Below are 16,787 nucleotides of genomic sequence, written 5' to 3' on the forward strand. Positions count from 1 at the left end.
AGGTCCCTCCACCGAAAATCAACCTCTTTTTGACCTCAGTGACTTGCAGCTAACAGTCCATCTTTTATTCTCTTCCCTGCAAATCCTCTTTCAAATCCTCATCTGTACCCACACCCCCACGTTTTCCTGCCTACTCCAGTGTTAACCTGTGAGGTAGTACTTCTACCCCCACTCCTCCCCCTTCTTGTCACCAAAACTTACCACTTCCCCCTCAGATCATTCACAGCTACTCTCCAGCCTTGAACCCCCAAAGACCCTCCTTCCTGAAATACCTGCGAGCCTGATCCCCACTTTGGCTGCTCTCCCTCCTGGTTGCTATGGGCACAGCCCTGCTTCTTTCCAACTGCTCCTCTACATCCTCTCTCTGAGTGATCTCATCTCTCCCAGAACTCGATTGAGATGACCCAGATGGAGTTCCAGTTGTCCCCTTGGCCTTTCCACAAGCCTGTTGGACCCTGCACCTGGATGTCCGGCAGGCACATGCCACCAACCTGTCCAGGAGTGGACGTCCCATCCTTCTCCAGTCCCCACAACCAGCTTCTGTTGATCCCTATTTCCCTTATAGGCACCAGCATTTCCCCAGGAGCTCAAGCTTGAAATCCAGGAGTCATCTTTGCCCGGCTGTTCTGCTCGACTGGCCAAGGAACCCGGAAGTCCTATGTGACATCTCTCTTGCTCATCTCTCTCCTCTGTTTCCACTGCTTCCTCTTATGTTTGGGTCTTAATTTTCTTTGACCAAGACTGCTGTTACCTCTGACAGGTCTCCCTGCTTTTACCCTCTTCCTCTTCCAGTTCACTCTGCACAGGGTCACAGAATGATCTTTCCAAAGCCTCTTTCAGATCCTTCAGTCTCCTGCTCAAAAACCTACAAAGGCCTCTCATCACTAATAGAATAGACCATGATATCTGTCTAGTGATTTACAACCTGAAAACACTTTCAAATACATAAAATAGGTAATGTGATTATCCCTCCTTTATGGATAAGGGAACTGAGGCTCAGAGAAATGTGATGAATTGTTGGGGTTCACTCAGAGCTAAAGGGTGGAGCTGGGACAGGCACTTAGGTCTTCCAGCTTTAATTGGGTGCACCGACCACTCCAGTCTTCTCAACCTCCCCTGGGAAGCCTTCAGAAATGCGACCCCTCACTACCACCCATCAGCTCAGCTGGAGACCGGTGCTCTCGCCAAGCCCCTGGCCTTGCCCAAAACATACCTCCCTTGCTCAGGCTGTTTGCTCTTGCTGTCTGCCCAGAGTACCCTCCTCTGTGCCACCGGCCCTTCTGCACAAAAACAGAGCATCTCCCCCCTCCTCCAAGGTCACTACTAGCCTTTGCTGGCCCCGCATGCTCTCTCTTTTGTCTATGGTACTTGGAACACACCCGGGAGCAGTCTTGACACTCTAGCCCCCATGCTTTGAGCTCTTGGAGGGCCCCTCAGAATAATGCCATCTTCCAAGGAGGTCCTTAATAAAAACCAGTTGAGCAAGTAAATGAATGGATGGGGCTGCTGCAGATTCTCCTCTTTCAGAAACCCCTTGCAGACCAATTGGTTCAGTGGTTTCAAGCACCCCCTGACCCTCACATACATGTCCCTGAGTAAAGCACGTCACATCTGGGTCCGTCTCAGCTCTGCCACATGGCTTTTCTTTAACTCCCCTCAGCTTTGGTTTCCTCACATATGATTAGGAGCTAATAACGTCTGGTTTGTTACTTCCAAGGTGTGTGGTGAGCATTAAATGAGATGCTGTTCTGTGAGGCATAATGTGTGCTTGTGTGAACACTAAGCTGCTGTGCAGCTATGAGGGGGATTAATTATTGTAGAAATGTGTGTCCACCTGGGTATGCTGGCGCTTGATGGATTTTCTGAGCATTGCTCACCTCAAGATGTCTCCCCAGGCACCAGGCTCTGCCCCCCAATTCATGGATGGGTTGGAACAAGTTTGTTGCCTTTCTGGATATCAGTCCCCTTATGTACACAATGGACACATTGAGTTGAAGCTCAGGTTATCAAATTTTTTAAAGTCACATGGCTAATAAAATCTTATGTTTAAATAAAATCTTATACTAGCAACCCATATGTAATATAAGTCAAAACAGCTAAAGCAGGGGTATCTCTATGAGCCCCTGAGACCTGACCCTCCTTCCTAGCCTCTGGAGGCTCCTTTGCCAAGCCCTGAGGGGAGTCTCAGTTTATGGTATCAAAACTCCCAGCTTAGAGGGCTGCCAGTGATCCTTCTAGCATTGGCATGAGCTCTTTTCCATCCCTGCTGAAATTCAACACGAGAAAGTACTCGTCAGTGGGGGCAGAAAGACTGAGGTTTGAAGTAGGAAAAATCTTCCCCAATCCTCACAGAAGGGACTGTGTATTGGGGTCGTTTATGACTTCTATTCCCCACCTGACTGCGAGCTTTCCTTTTTCTTTTTTTAAAAATTATGTATTAATTGTGTCATCAATGTGACCATTTTTATTTATTTATTTATTTATTTATTGGCTGTGTTGGGTCTTCATTGCTGCGCATGGGCTTTCCCTAATTTTGGCAAGTGGGGGCTACTCTTCATTGTGGTGCGCGGGCTTCTCAGTGTCGTGGCTTCTCTTGTTGTGGAGCACAGGCTTCTAGGTGCATGGGCTTCAGTAGTTGTGGCACATGGCCGAGTAGTTGTGGCGCACAGACTTAGTTCCTCCGTGGCATGTGGGATCCTCCCAGATGCTGTTATGTGAGGCATAATGTGTGTTTGTGTGAACACTAAGCTGCTATGCAGCTATGAGGGGGATTAATTATTGGGGGCTCGAACCTGTTTCCCCTGCATTGGCAGGCAGATTCTTAACCACTGCACCACTAGGGAAGTCCCTGGGAGGTTTTCTTATTTCTATATCCCTAGTGCTCAGGTCACTGTCTGATACAATAAAAGGGGTTCAATAAGTGTCTATTGAATAGAATAAGTGAACGGATTAATGAATGAACAAGCAATGAGTTTAAAAAGAAATGAAAGTGGCATCTTCACCTTGGAATTTAGAAACAGTTCCGTGCTGTCTGGAGGAACTTGGACTAAATGGCCCTGACCTATCCCACGCCCCCCTGTCCTCACAAGTACACCGATCCACAGGGAATACTCAGCCCGTGTCGACACTCCTTCACACAGACCCAGCATCTTCCCCGTAGGAGCCTCTGATCCTGGAGAAGGGAGAGAGGAGGAGGGAGGGAGAGGAGGCAGAGAGACCTAGATTCCAAATCTGAAGGGAGAAGGGTAGAGGAAAAGAGGAAAAGAAGGGAATTTAGCCACTGCAGACCAGACTTGGCTTGGGGTGGGCCCCATTGGGGAAAGGCCAGGGCCTTCCCTGCCATCCAGAAACCTTTTCCTTCCAAACTGCCTATCCTTGTCCAGCCCTGCCCCTCTTCCTACTCCTCCTTGCACACATGCTGCCCAGAACAATGCTGAAAAATAAAGCAAGGACCAAAATAACCTCCTACTGTTGGGAAGAGGAGAATCCTAAAACCTCACCTACCCACCCAGCCCCCCCCTTCCCTGCTGGTGGCCTGAGGGGTGACTGGGATGGCTTCAGCCTCCATAGGCAATTCCCTTCCTGACTTGGGGGTGTCTAGCCCAGTTTGGAGAACTTGAGGAAGGAAGACACGCAGGGCTGCCCCTCAGGAGTTGCTTCCACCTCAGCCCACTCTCTCCCTATCCACCCTTTCCCCCAGTGCAGAGACTGTAGGTGTGGAGGGCCAGTGGAGAAATCTGGGTCGGGCTTTGGGAGAACGAAGCAGGACCAAGAGGTAATGGGGCAGAGGTGGTGAGGGCCAGGCTCTAGGGGTCTTTAGACCCACTGTGATATTATCTTGCTCCCAGAGCCACATACCAAATAGAAGCTTTTCATTTGGTACCTTTAAGGACACCCAAACCTGGTACCTGTGGGAGTTTAGCATGACTGGCTGCACAGAGCAGATTCCAGAATTGTTCACTCTTCCACTCTTTCCACCCCCACTACTCCACCTGCTTGGTGCTACCTGTTGCCTTGTTGATAAAATATCTGTGCTAGACACTCTGTAAGTCAGCTCATTAAGCCCTCATAACCATGCTATGGGGTGGTTTTCCTATGCCAATTTTATGGATGAGGAAACCAAGGCTGAGCTCTTCAAGGCAGGTGAAAGCATGGAGGTCACTTGTCTCCAGAGCATAAGCGGACCCTGGCCATGGGGAGGGTCATCTAGTCAGGGTGTCCTAGACATACTGTGAAAGCCAGAGTTTTTGGCTCAGTGTGAATTCCAGACAACTTTGTTCTACCTGTTCTGCCTACACCTCTCCACATCATCCTCTGCCCACTATAGATCTCTGACCCCCTTCTCTACTTTCCTCACCACAAACATCCCCTCCTCTCAGCCCTGGAATCTGCCCTAGATGAGGTAGCCTTGACTTCTAGAAGTCTCTAGACAGAAAAGCCAAGTGCCTAAGGGCTCCATCTCTGTCTTGGCATCTTTTTCCACCTTGGAACGGACTTACTGGCTGTCAGAGCAGGACAGGATGATGGATATCAACTGTCTGAGATGATGGATGGATAAACTGAAGCCAGAAGAGGAAAAGTAACTTGGCTGGGGGCACATATCCAATGAGTGGCAGAGAATGGTCTAGAAGCCAGCTTATAGCTCTTCTGACCCTCAACCAAGTGCTCTTTTCACTGCATCAAAGGGACCTGCTGATCAGAAGCGCTGTGTTCACCACTGATATCCCTACCCTTTCCCACCCAGAAGACTCTGAGGAGACAGCGTGCTTTTCCCAGAGCAGCTCTCCAGGATGGACCCTGACTGAATCAGCTCTGTTCTCAAAATGGCCAGTCTAATCCCCCAGGAGATCTGACCCTGGAAACAGGTAGAGGATGGAGGGAGGGAAGGAAGGAGGGAGGGAGGAGAGGAGGGAAAACTGTTTTGGTTTATTTTACCCAGAACTGAGGAACAAACACATTACCTACAGGTATTACGCAAATGTATATACTACGTGTCAACAATCCATGGTGAGGTGAGAAGACCTGGAAGTGGGAGTGTGTGTGGGGGGGCGGGGGTGAGTGGGGGGTGCAGGGCAGCTCAGTTACCTCCAGAGCTGAAGATGCTGCTGAAGTTTAGATAAGGTGACCCAATCATCTACCACTTGCCCCAAGCTAGGCCTGCCTGGGTCTTTGCACATTTTTATGATAGCCAGATGAGTAAAAATTAGGAAGCTGAGTGAAAATTAAGAGAAAGCCTTGAGCCAAAAAGATTTTGGGCCAAGGAAAGGGCTGAGAGGCAGGGGCATGGACACAAAGCTTGTTCACATGGCATACCTTGTGGATAAGCAGGCCTTCGGGATGGCATCAGGAGTGTGGAGGAAATCTGTAGGGGAAGTGGAGGGGAAAGGGGCAAGGAGAGTTGACATGTCCCAGTTTCTCCAGCTAGGTTCTAGGGAAAGATTGCGATTTTGCTATCTGAGACATAGATTCCTTGCTCTCCCCAAAGGTAGAAATGGCAGTTAGCTTTCCCTGTGCTGGGCTTCCTTCTCCCCCAGGAAGATTCAACCCACACTTACCCTTCTCCTCCCAGCTACCGAGGTTCCAGCCTCACCCCAGGCCTCAATGTGATTCAGCACAGACTCCCAGCAGAAGCTGTGTGCTCACTCTTGTCGACCGAAAAAAGTGCACAGCATGAGAGTTGTGCATTGTTTTACTCGGGGCACAATGAAGACTATATCTCAGGAGACAGCCTCTGAGATAACTCTGAGGAACTGCTCTGAAGAGGTCGGGGGGAGGTCAATATATATGTGAGTTGGGGGGAGGGGGATACATGCAGTCAAGCACACATTTTGGCAGAAGGTCGCTGCTAGTCACGAGGAGCAGTTGTCTCCGTTAATAATTTTAGCGCCTTTCTAAGTATGAGAAGATGCAAGAAATTGGGCTCATACAATCTTCTCCTGAAAATTTCTAACTATCTGAAGGCCTATTCTGCCATTTTTTCCCAGAACACAGAGTGCTGCACTCCTGATCTCTGCCCTGAACTCCTGGGTTGAAGGTCAGCGACTGCAGTGGCTAGTGACCTAATCTTTGTAGAGGCAGATGTCAAGTGACATTTTTCAGTTGGCAGGGTCCCCCCATGGTCCTAAATTTCACCATGGTTTGGGAAGCGTTTCATAACCATTTTGTTCCACAGTTCTAGGAATGCTCATTCCTAGTTCAGGTGAGGGTTTTGTTGATAGTCCACTCAATGTGCTGTTACTGGACTAGACCTTATTAATGGTAGCCAAATGTCTCTGGACCACCTGTTTTATTAGTCTGTTATGGTCCAGGAAATATTTCTCTATTGTTGCTTTTTATCATATTTAGAGTGAAACTATTACATATTCATATAGAACTATGAAATTGGTCAACTGCTTCAAGTTGCCTAGTCATTCTTTGTTCAGAGTCTTAGTCATACATTTGGTAATGCAAGAAACAACAATTTTGTAAATCAGGCAAAATACAAATGCCAAGAACTTCCATTAGGTGCAGCCCAGTATATCCCTAGGTCATCTGACTTAGTCTATTCTCTACCAATCCGTATCTTTAAGGGGAATTTTGGCATTATTCATAAGGCACCCAACCCAATTTCCTAGTGTTATTATGCTGTTATCCTTACTGTGGTTCCCAACTTAAGGGGGATCTAAACTTAAATGATTATAGCCTAGTGTTAGCCATGTAAATCCATCCCACAACTGAGGGCAGTTATATTCCTTGGCTGAAATTTTGTTTCTTTGACTGAGCTTGAGTAACTTTAGAAGAAAATTCATATTTATGGTCAGAGTCAGAGCAGGTATTATTAAATGGCCAGGTGAGGGGACTGAACAGAACTATAATTTCTTTCTTCTAGTATAATTTCCTAAGGGCCTTCCGATTAGAGCCTTGGAGTGGAGAAATCCACCAACATAATCCAGAAGTACTGGATATAGGTAATTGACCATAAACCTAACAATTGGATGAACTTTAATTCTGCATAAGACTGTGATATACATTTGGTTCATAAGCAAATGTGTGGGCAGTTATCAAAGTAATTGGCATATAAGCCCCATCCAACATCTTGGGACAGCTGTCTGCTTCAGATGTTGTCGTCCTCTTAGCCTGGTCTGGTAGTTTCTTCTCTGCTTGAGCATTGTTTTAAGGTGATTGTAAGGTCAGAAGTCCCCTCTATAGGCCAGTCCAGTGCAGGAGCCCTTTCTAAGAGGGAATATTAATCCAAGCATCAATTCGCTTCAGTTTCACTGTGCATGAGCTACTTAAGAGTACCTGATAGGCATCCTTCCATCTAGGTTGGAGACATTCTTTTCAATTATGTCTTTTCCAGCATGTATACTCTCCTGGTTTCAGGTCACAGGACATCTGATCTTCACCCACAGATAGATTACTGAGATAAGCTTCAGAAACAAACTTAGAGTGTTCTTTTAATAATTCAATTAAACTTTACAATAATATAACATAATAGCAAAGAGCTGTGTGTGAAGTCAGTCTTAGGCAGTAAATACAGACCTCAATTAACAAATCTAGAATTTAATATCCACTGAAACATAATTTTTTCTCCTGAAATTACCCTCATTTATACCAAATACAGCCAAATTGACTAATTTGTTTGCAAAATAAGTCTGGTTTCAATAAACAGATGACTTTATAATTGATCGTACAAGCTTTTTTAAATATTTGGCTTTGCTGTAACTTGTCAAAAGCGCTTGCTATGAATCTTCTTGAAAAGGAAGCATCTTTGCAAAGGCATAAGTGTAAAACAATAACTCTCTATGAATGACAAAAGACTTAAGAAGTCACAGTTAAAGACCTGATTACAATGCCATTGACAAAGAAACTTAGCTAGTGCTGTGACATACAACATTTTAAGATAATAACTAGAATTATGATTAATAACATTTTACCAGGACATATCACATTTTTAGAAATTCTGGACTTCCCTGGTGGCACAGGGGTTAAGAATTTGCCTGCCAAAGCAAGGGACATGGGTTTGATCCCTGGTCCAGGAAGATCCCACATGCTGCAGAGCAACAAAGCCTGTGAGCCACAACTACTGAGCCCATGTGCTGCAACTTCTGAAGCATGTGCACCTAGAGCCTATGCTCCGCAACAAGAGAAGCCACCACACTGCGAAGCCCGCATAGCACAACGAAGAGTAGCTCCTGCTAGCTACACTAGAGAAAGCCCGTGCTCAGCAATGAAGACCCAACACAGCCAATAAATAAATAAATAAATATTTTTAAAATTCCATATAATGTCTAGAATATATAGATTAAAAACATTTACCCATACTGTATAACCTAAGAAGATTTATTACCCGTTTGACATTGCTTCCTATGTAATTAACATAGCAGATGAATCTAATTAGTTTAATATCTCTCTTTGGGATGTTTTAGGGCCCCTTAAAGCATCCCAAAGTTAGCTAGAGGTCAAAGAAACTTCATTAGAATCTGATTTGGGAAGTTTGTCAAAAAATATCAAGGTTTTAAGACAGTTGGTCAAATGCGATCATAGATCACTGTGAGACAACACTTATTCACTTCACCAAAGTGACAATAAAAGATTTCGAAAGCAAATATAGAAAAGATCACTTAAAAGGTAAAGAAACTTAAAATCTGTTATCAAAAGTAGATCAACATTTTAAGAAAACTTTGTCCTCTTTACAGAGAGAAAAACCAAATTCAAGTTTCACACCAACTTACTTTTAAAATTTATTTACTCAATTAAATTTATTCTAAACTCAGCCAATCCTGACCATGCACAAAACTCTTCTCAGTGTTCCTTTTACACAGACCTTCCATTACTTTCTGTATCCATATTAGTTTGTCCCTTATTTTCTCCATCCAGAAACGACCAGCTCTAGGACAAAATTACTTTCTTTTCCCTTAGTGAAATGAAATTCCATTCGTCATACCTTCTTTTATTGAAAACACACATCCTACTTTCCTACTGCATACTGAAATGTTTCCTTTATTATTTTAAGTAGCTTTAATAACATATTTAAATTAGAATCCTCAACTCTTAAAACCTTAATTTCTAGTGAAAAACTAAAAAGTAAGCAGTTGTGAACTATCTTCTACATTAGCATTCTGTAGATTGGAAAATATAAATACCAATCATAATTTCTAAAAACATGTGCTTTTGTATAGAAAATATCTCAGTGTGGCACCAAATGTATTTATTAATAGTCCTCAATACCTTTAGTTTCTCTGCAAAAGGAAGTCAATATTCAGTAATTAATGTTTCAGTATCTTATTTTATTTGGGAATGACCTAGCTATTCAATAAACTTCTATCATTTAACTTAACTTAGCACAACTCTAAAATTTTAAGTTACCAAATATCTGGAGAGATTATTTTTAAGTAGACATTCCTAAACTATAATTACTCCTAAAGAGTTTACCTAAAAGCTCTCATCTCATTTACATTTACACTTAATTTACTTATACAAATTTCTTCACACCAAGTTATTTTTCTTGCTGACAAATTTGCAACAGATGTAATAAGATCTTATTGGACTTCTATTAAACCTGGGTATTGATACAATAAAAGTATTACACTTAATGTTGATGACTCTAAAGACATGTCTATATTAATTAAATCAACAAACTTTAATACCAGGTATTAACTTAATACTGAATATTTCCCAGTTCACATGAACACAAAATTCATTCTGGCAAGTTTCCTTTCTGAGAAATTTATATAAGCACTTAATTTCCTTTAAGTCAATTAAGTAGAGTTAATATCATTCAAAGGTAAAGATATATGTACACACATAGACATATAGACAGATACTACCAGAGATCTCATAGCTTCAATTTAACCCCTAGTCATGAATTAAGTATCACAATCTAAAACTCATTAGAGTGCCTCATGCCTGATCTCTGCCCTAAACTTCCAGGTTGAAGATCAGCGACTGCAGTAGCTAGTGACCTAATAATCCTTATGGAGGCAGATGGTAAGTGGCAGTTTTAGTTGGCACCCTCCTCTCAGCAGAACTCCTCTCCTGACATCCTGAAACCCAACAAGAGTACAGTAACCTCAGAGACTGGGGTGTGGCCAGGTGGTATTGGGGTCCCCCAGCCTGTCTTCACCCTCCCAGAGTTCTTTCCCAATGTCCATGAACAAGGATTTCTCAAGTTGGGATCTTTGTAAAGCACCTGGTCTGAGTGAGCATCTGCCCTTGGGTGGTCCTTAGCCAGTACCAGTGGCCCACATAAACTGAAACTGTGGCAGGAGACAGCCAAGAGAGGGATCAGGATGGAGCACAGTGGTTGAGAGCACTGTGCTGGGAGTCAGGAGCCTGGTTTCTTACTTTGGTTCTGTTAGGATTTGCTGTGGGAACTTATGAAAGTCACTTCCTTCCCTGGTCTGCTTTTTTTTATCAGAAACATGTGGAAATTGGACTGGATACCTATGGCTTAGGTACTGTGCTTTGAAGAGGGAGACGGAGGAAAGAAAAGGGGCACAAGAGGAGGTGACACTGATGGAGATGACCTTGTGAAACTAGGTCACTTCTCTGAGCTTCGGTGCCCTCATCTGTAAAATAGAAATTGCTAGATAGAGGAGAAAGGACGTAATTACTCAGGATAGAGCCTGCAAAGCCATGTGTGCTGAAAGAACCGTAGCTCCTAAGAATACGCAGGGGCTGATTTCATGCGAAAGCAGGGTTTCAGGATTGAGGGGTCGGGGAGTGTGCCAGGGCTTCCAGCTGTTGGGGGAAATGGAGAAGGGGGGCATCCTGGAGTCTTGCAGGTGAGATGCCTTGCTGTGACCGGTGGAGGGATCGCTGACATCCCACATTTGAAGAGAGTGAACACAGGGAGGCTGCACCTCTGTCCACTCTTGAGACTGGATTCACACATCAGACCCTACGAAAAGCTCACATTTCCCAGCTTTTCTCACCGAGAATCACTGCCTTTGTTTAGAGGAGGGGATGGGGGAGGAGACAGAGAGCCAGGAGGGAGGGGCCCGCGGTGCAGCCGCCGCCCCCGCCCCCTCCGGGTGTGCGGAGCCCGACTGCCACTCGGCTCCCGCGCCGGGGGCGAGGGAGGCTCCTCGTGCCCAAGTCGAGTCCCAGCCAGCTGCCATCCCTCTGGACCTGTCGGGCTGGCCCTGGATTCTTCAGGCATCCCTGGAGCGAGCAGCTGCCCAAGGCGTGGAGCTGGAAGAGCTCTTGGACAGAACCTTTCAGGTGGCTGGGAGCTCTGTCAGCTTTGGTCACCTTGGGTAAGTCTGTACCTCAGTTGGCCTCCGGGTCATCCCCAATGGAGATGCAGCAAAGGGTTGAAAGAGGCGACTAGAATGCCCCTTTGGGGCAGGGTGTATGCGAGGGTTCCTGGCAGAGCCGGACCGGGACCCGGGACTGCTAGGAATCAGGAGCTATCAGTGTCTCAGGTGGGTGGGTGCAGGGCATGTATGCGCTGCAAGCTGGGGAAAGAGGACCCCGAACCCTGGCCTGGTGCTGGGCTTAGTCCTCCACACCCACGTCTGCCAGACGAGTCCCAGGTGCGAAACAGGGGCGCTACCTCTTTAAAAGCGTCCGGGCTGAGCCTCTGCCCTACCATGTGATTGCCTGAAAGGCCGGGCTGGGAGCGCTGCGGCGGGAGCCTGGAGGACGGTGAGCTGCGGAGCAGTGCCTAGAGCCCAGCCCTGCCTGTCGCGGCCTCAAGCCCTGGGAGGCACCAGGTGCCCGGAACTTTGGGCACCGCCTCTGGGACTCCCTGGCCACCAGCAGACAGGATGGTGAGCTCCCTGCATCCTGTTCTTTGGGCATGGGTAGGCAGAGCCAGTGTGCTGGGAACTGCCTCACACCTGATAAAAAAGGAGTGAGTGCTACTATTTTAAGTTATTGAATGGATCCTCTGGGGTTGATAAGGGGAAGGGACAAAGATTAGGCAGAGAGAGGGTTAGGGTACCCCACCAGATTGGGCAGGCACTAGATGTGCCAAGTGGGGCACATCTCCAAAGGGCAGCTGGAGTTCCAGAGCTGTCTGGGTTCCCCTCCCCCTCCCAGGCAGGCCTTCCCACCCCAGGCTTCCGTGACCACAGGTGCTTGCCTCCTGTCCCTTGGTGCCTGTCTGCTGATGTGCCCAGCCTGTGCCCACCATGCCGCCCTCCATCACGGCCTTCCAGGCCGCGTATATTGGCATCGAGGTGCTCATCTCCCTGGTCTCTGTGCCTGGAAATGTGCTGGTAATCTGGGCAGTGAAGGTGAACCAGGCACTGCGGGATGCCACCTTCTGCTTCATCGTGTCACTGGCAGTGGCTGATGTGGCAGTGGGCGCTTTGGTCATCCCACTTGCCATCCTCATCAACATTGGGCCACAGACCTACTTCCACACCTGCCTCATGGTCGCCTGCCCTGTCCTCATCCTCACTCAGAGCTCCATCCTGGCCCTGCTGGCAATTGCTGTCGACCGCTACCTCCGTGTCAAGATCCCACTCAGGTGAGTCCAGAGCAGCTGAAGGTACCTGCTGCACCCCATGCTGGGTGGCTTGAGGACCATCTAGAGAGGATAAAATGTAGAGCATAAGACCCCAAGTAAGCCGGACATTCTCTGGGCCATTGTGCCCCAGCTGTCACTCTGCCTTCTGTCCTTTGCTCTGCAGTACCAGGCTGAACTCAAGCTGAAGCAGGAGGGGGCTGGGTGGCTAGAGGAATGTGAACCTGGCAGTACTCAGGACCCCAGAGCTGAAGCTGCAGCTGTTCTCCTGACCTGGCCGGGGAACCTGAGGCTGCCTGTCCAGCCTGCCCAGGGTGGGGGGTAGGTGGGGAACAGTGAGCGCTGGATGGGAATGAGCTGAGCTCCCCCAGTTCGAGGGAAGTGGAAGGGGCAGAGCACGTTGCTAGGGTAGGCTGAGGGTGGCACACTACAGACAGGAGTGCCGCTTCTCTAACCAGACCTGGGAAAGCTTCCTGAGGATACCCTGTGCTAGCCAGCTTCATGCCCCAGGGCTGTCCTGTTGAACCCAAGCATCTGATTACCTCTGCCCAACTCCCACTTATAGGATCTCTGTTGCAGGCAGGAGGAGGCAGGCTCTTAATGTTCTTGTTCTGTTGCAAAACCGTGTTGTCTTTCCAGTCACAGCAGAGGTGCTTATTCTGTGTCTGGGCAGCCCCGGAGTGGGTGGCCTAATAGTGGCAGTCCTCTCACGCAGGCATCCAGTCCACACTGGGGCTCCTTCCCTGGGCCTGCCAGGCCATAATCTCGTCACCAGCCAGTGCCTGGGCCACCAAGGGCCAGCAAATACCTGGGCACACTGACAGTGCTGGCCTCACTGGGACATTCTTGTGAGGCATGCTTGCCCCTCTTTAAATCTTCTCACCGGTAGATTCCCTTTCTTCTGCAGAGGTCTAGCCATCTTTGGTACCTGCTATCCCTGGAGTAGCTTCCATACCTGGGACGTGGGGCCTCACGCCTCACTTGACAACTTGCCCAGGCAGGCCGAGGCACCCACGTTTCTCATGTTTGCATTACATTTGTGCACAATAATTTTTCAAAGATTTTATAATGCACCATTTTCTTCCTCTTTTCACTGTGGTCCTGGAAGGGAGGTGAAGTAGGAGCTGGTAAAAGGGAAACAGATGCAGAGCATCTCCTGAAGCTGGTGGGAAGCAGAGCCTTGATTCCACTGCTCCCCCTCATTCCTGATTCCCCCATGTCCCAGCCCCCCAGTGCCAGTCTCTCTACCCTGTTTACCTCCCTCATGACCTCCAAGTTGCTCAGCGGAGAAGAGAAAACAGGGAAGGCAGCCCAGAAACCCTGGGAGCTCAGCTGCTGAGAGGCCTTCATGCTGCCATTAGCCCCAGGTCGTGGCTGGACTGTACTGATGAACCTGGTTTCAACCCATTAGAGTGGGCTGGGCCTCTGAGCCTGGCCATTATAACAAAGTGTTGTCACATTAGGGAAGTCATGCAAATATGTGAATATAGGAAGGCTGCTTAAGAAATTTTGTCTACTGAGTGAGTGCCAAGGCGAACCAAAGGCCTAGTCATGATGTAATAGAGGTCACAGGCCCTCCTTGTCCTGTGGGGATGGAGATGGCTGTGCTGGCAGAACTTCAGGCACAGTCCTCCCGAAGGCAGCTTCTGTTGCTCCTTGCTCCAACCTTGAGGAGCTGGAGGTCTTTAGGAGCTATTGTTAGAGGGCCAAGGCAGAGGCTTGCATAGAGGCTAAGAATACAGGCCTGGGTTCAAATCCTGGCTATGAATTCCTAGCTGTATGACCTTGACAAAGTCACTTATTAACCTCTAATTAAAATTAGTTTTAATTTCCACATCAAAAAAAGGAGACATTGACAACAGTACCTTCTTCCTGGGATGATTGGAAGAATATAATTAACGCCTACATATAAAGCACTTAGTACCATGTAATACACTTAGCATTATATGCAAGCCATAAGTGGTAGGTTTATTTTATAGTTTTATTATCATCATTAACATATGGCTCAAAGTGGGTCTGAATAGGCAAGCTCTGCATCCCCATCCCCCACACACTCATGCTCTTATATAACAACACGTATGCCTATACACACACGCACACACGCATGGGCACACACGCCACATCACAGTTCCAGGGAGGTGTCAAAGTACTGTTAAGTTATATTTATACATGGTTTTCTCCCTTGCTAGATTGTCACGCCTCAAGGGCAGCGACCTGGGCAGTGACCACATTTTGTTCATTTCTACAGATTCTCCAGAATGACCAGCATAGTGTCTGGCACATAGCAGACATTCAGTAAATGCTGATTGAATTGGATGAGTTTGCAGAGCTCACACGGTTGAGCCTCAGGCAGGCCTTCCAGGGATCCAACCTCTGACCATGGTCGTGCTGTGGCCTGTGTCCTCCCAGCATCCTACCTCAGGGCCCTGGCCACAGCCGCCCTTATCAGCTCAGGCGGCTCCTTCAGAGCCTCACACCAGTAGTGCCTGAGAGAGGAGTCTTTCTCCTGAGTTAGAGAAAAGCTGCTGGGTCTAGCTTCCAAAGCTGGGATCCTGGAGGCTGGGCTGAGGTGATGCGCCACTCCAGGTCCTTGCTGGTCACTGCCCAGGGCCCCCCCGCAGGAGGAACAGCAGGTGCTGCTCCCTTCTGGGCAGCAGGAGTCAGCAGGCTGCTGGGTCCGGGAGCACACCTTTCCGCCAGACGTCCCCAGGTGCCTGGCTCCTTGCCCAGTCTGAGGTAGATGCGGCCCCGGGAACCAGGGAGTAGCACTGCCCAAGCACTGGTGAGGTATGGGGCATTCAGTGATAGGAGTCAGCTGGACCCCTCACCAAGCAAGGCATGGTTTGGTCAGTCAGCCACAAATTTTACTTCCTTCCACCTGGCAGAAAACCAAGAGAAAAAAAAAGGTTCACATTATGTAGTGTGATACAATTGCAAAAAAAAAAAAAAAAAAAAAAACCACTTAAATTGCTGATTCTTCAATAACCTATGGTTATTTACATGTATTTTACAAGTTACTGCATAGCACCTCCACATGCTTGGTAATGGATACCCTATTCCCCTCAGCTCCTACTTCTAGGGAATCCCTGGGTTTTCTTGGTGGCACTCTGTGCCAAATTGATACCTACTCCAGGGGCTTGTTATGGAGAGGAGTGTCACTCCCTGACCACCAGAGCCCTCTCTGTGGGAAGGAGACCTGAGCAAGATCTGTCTGTGACCAGATGGGTTGGTGTGGGGTGAAGGGGTGATGGGTGTTTGGGAGTCAGAAGTACCTGAGTTTAAACCTTGCTCTGCTACAAACTAGCTGTGCAACCGTGGATAAGTTACTCAGTCTCTGAGCCTCCTCTTCACCACCCCACCCCCGGCCACCATCTGTTAAATGAGGAAATTGGATTCTGGATTCGCGGGCTCTGAGGTTCCTTTCAGCTCTAACTTTCTATAGTTCTTCGTCATCATGACTCCTGCCAGTACTGTGTTGAAATCCTGAGAAGACTGTGTTGTGTTTTTTAGCTCCTAGTGGTTGTGAGCTAGGCACAATGCTATATTTTTATCTGCTTTATCTCATTTAATGCTCACAGTTTCTCACTGCTGGAGGTTATTGTTATCCCCATTCTAGACACTTCTGTACATAAATGGAGGCCTAAAGCTCAGGAAGGTTCAGTAATTTGCCCAAACATCTTATCAGGAGCAGAGACAGAATTTGAATCCGGGTCTGACTATCAGATGCCTTTAACCAGTAAGCCCATGTGCATTTTGAATCAGCCTCAAGAAGCTGTAGGATTTATGGAGGAGTTTCCTCAAGGCTGTCAGTGGGGGTGATTTGTCCCTTCTGATTTTTGCCATGGCCTCTGCACTCTGCTCCAGCCCATGCTTGGTGCCTCTCTCTCCCTCCTCACCTTCACTCCAGTGGGCCCTTGAGCCCCTGGCAGCCCTGCCTCTGTGCACAGCTGGAGGCCTGCCCAACTGGGCTGCTGACAGGAAGTATAGCAGAGTGTGGAGGAGGTCAGACTCCTGGACCAGAGCTCTGGCAGGAAAAGAAATCTGGTAGATTAAGGTATGCTTGCTTTTAGGCATCAATTGAGCTGTCCCCCCTCACTCTCCAGCTAGCAGGGTTTTTCTGGACAACTAAAGTGCCTCCTGTGCTTGTACCCCAGCAGGCGACCATCTGTGGCCTCAGGGTCCCAGAACAATTGCTCTCTAGTGGTGCCATCTGCTTTCAGCAGAGGTAGGCAGTCTGTAGCTCCCCTACGGATGGATTAGTCATTGGCCTAGAGTGTCTGAGACAGAAGGGGAGTGATAGCAAGCCCTGAGGCCTCTTCTTACATTTGGA

At 47.7% G+C, this 16,787-nt stretch overlaps 2 protein-coding genes across 9 annotated transcripts in view; both read left to right on the forward strand.

The window, feature by feature from the left end:
- The window catches only part of PPFIA4 (PTPRF interacting protein alpha 4), a 123,804-nt gene extending 118,936 nt beyond the window's left edge, over positions 1-4,868 (forward strand). The window contains exon 29 of the mRNA XM_057728360.1: positions 4,745-4,868. Coding sequence (XP_057584343.1) covers positions 4,745-4,836 — 92 coding nt within the window. The 3' untranslated portion in view covers positions 4,837-4,868. The remainder of the gene's footprint in view (positions 1-4,744) is intronic.
- A 5,752-nt stretch (positions 4,869-10,620) lies between these two features.
- Positions 10,621-16,787, forward strand: part of ADORA1 (adenosine A1 receptor) — a 34,729-nt gene continuing 28,562 nt past the window's right edge. The window contains exons 1-2 of one of the 8 annotated variants that reach the window (XM_057728365.1): positions 10,621-11,240; positions 12,396-12,460. In XM_057728365.1, coding sequence (XP_057584348.1) covers positions 10,668-11,240; positions 12,396-12,460 — 638 coding nt within the window. In that variant the 5' untranslated portion in view covers positions 10,621-10,667. Of the gene's footprint in view, positions 11,241-11,428; positions 12,461-16,787 lie in introns of those variants that run through there. The other 7 variants (XM_057728368.1, XM_057728366.1, XM_057728370.1 and 4 more) reach the window with 7 other exon arrangements.

This window comes from Hippopotamus amphibius, chromosome 3 (assembly GCF_030028045.1).
Source record: "Hippopotamus amphibius kiboko isolate mHipAmp2 chromosome 3, mHipAmp2.hap2, whole genome shotgun sequence".
Lineage (NCBI taxonomy): Eukaryota > Metazoa > Chordata > Mammalia > Artiodactyla > Hippopotamidae > Hippopotamus > Hippopotamus amphibius.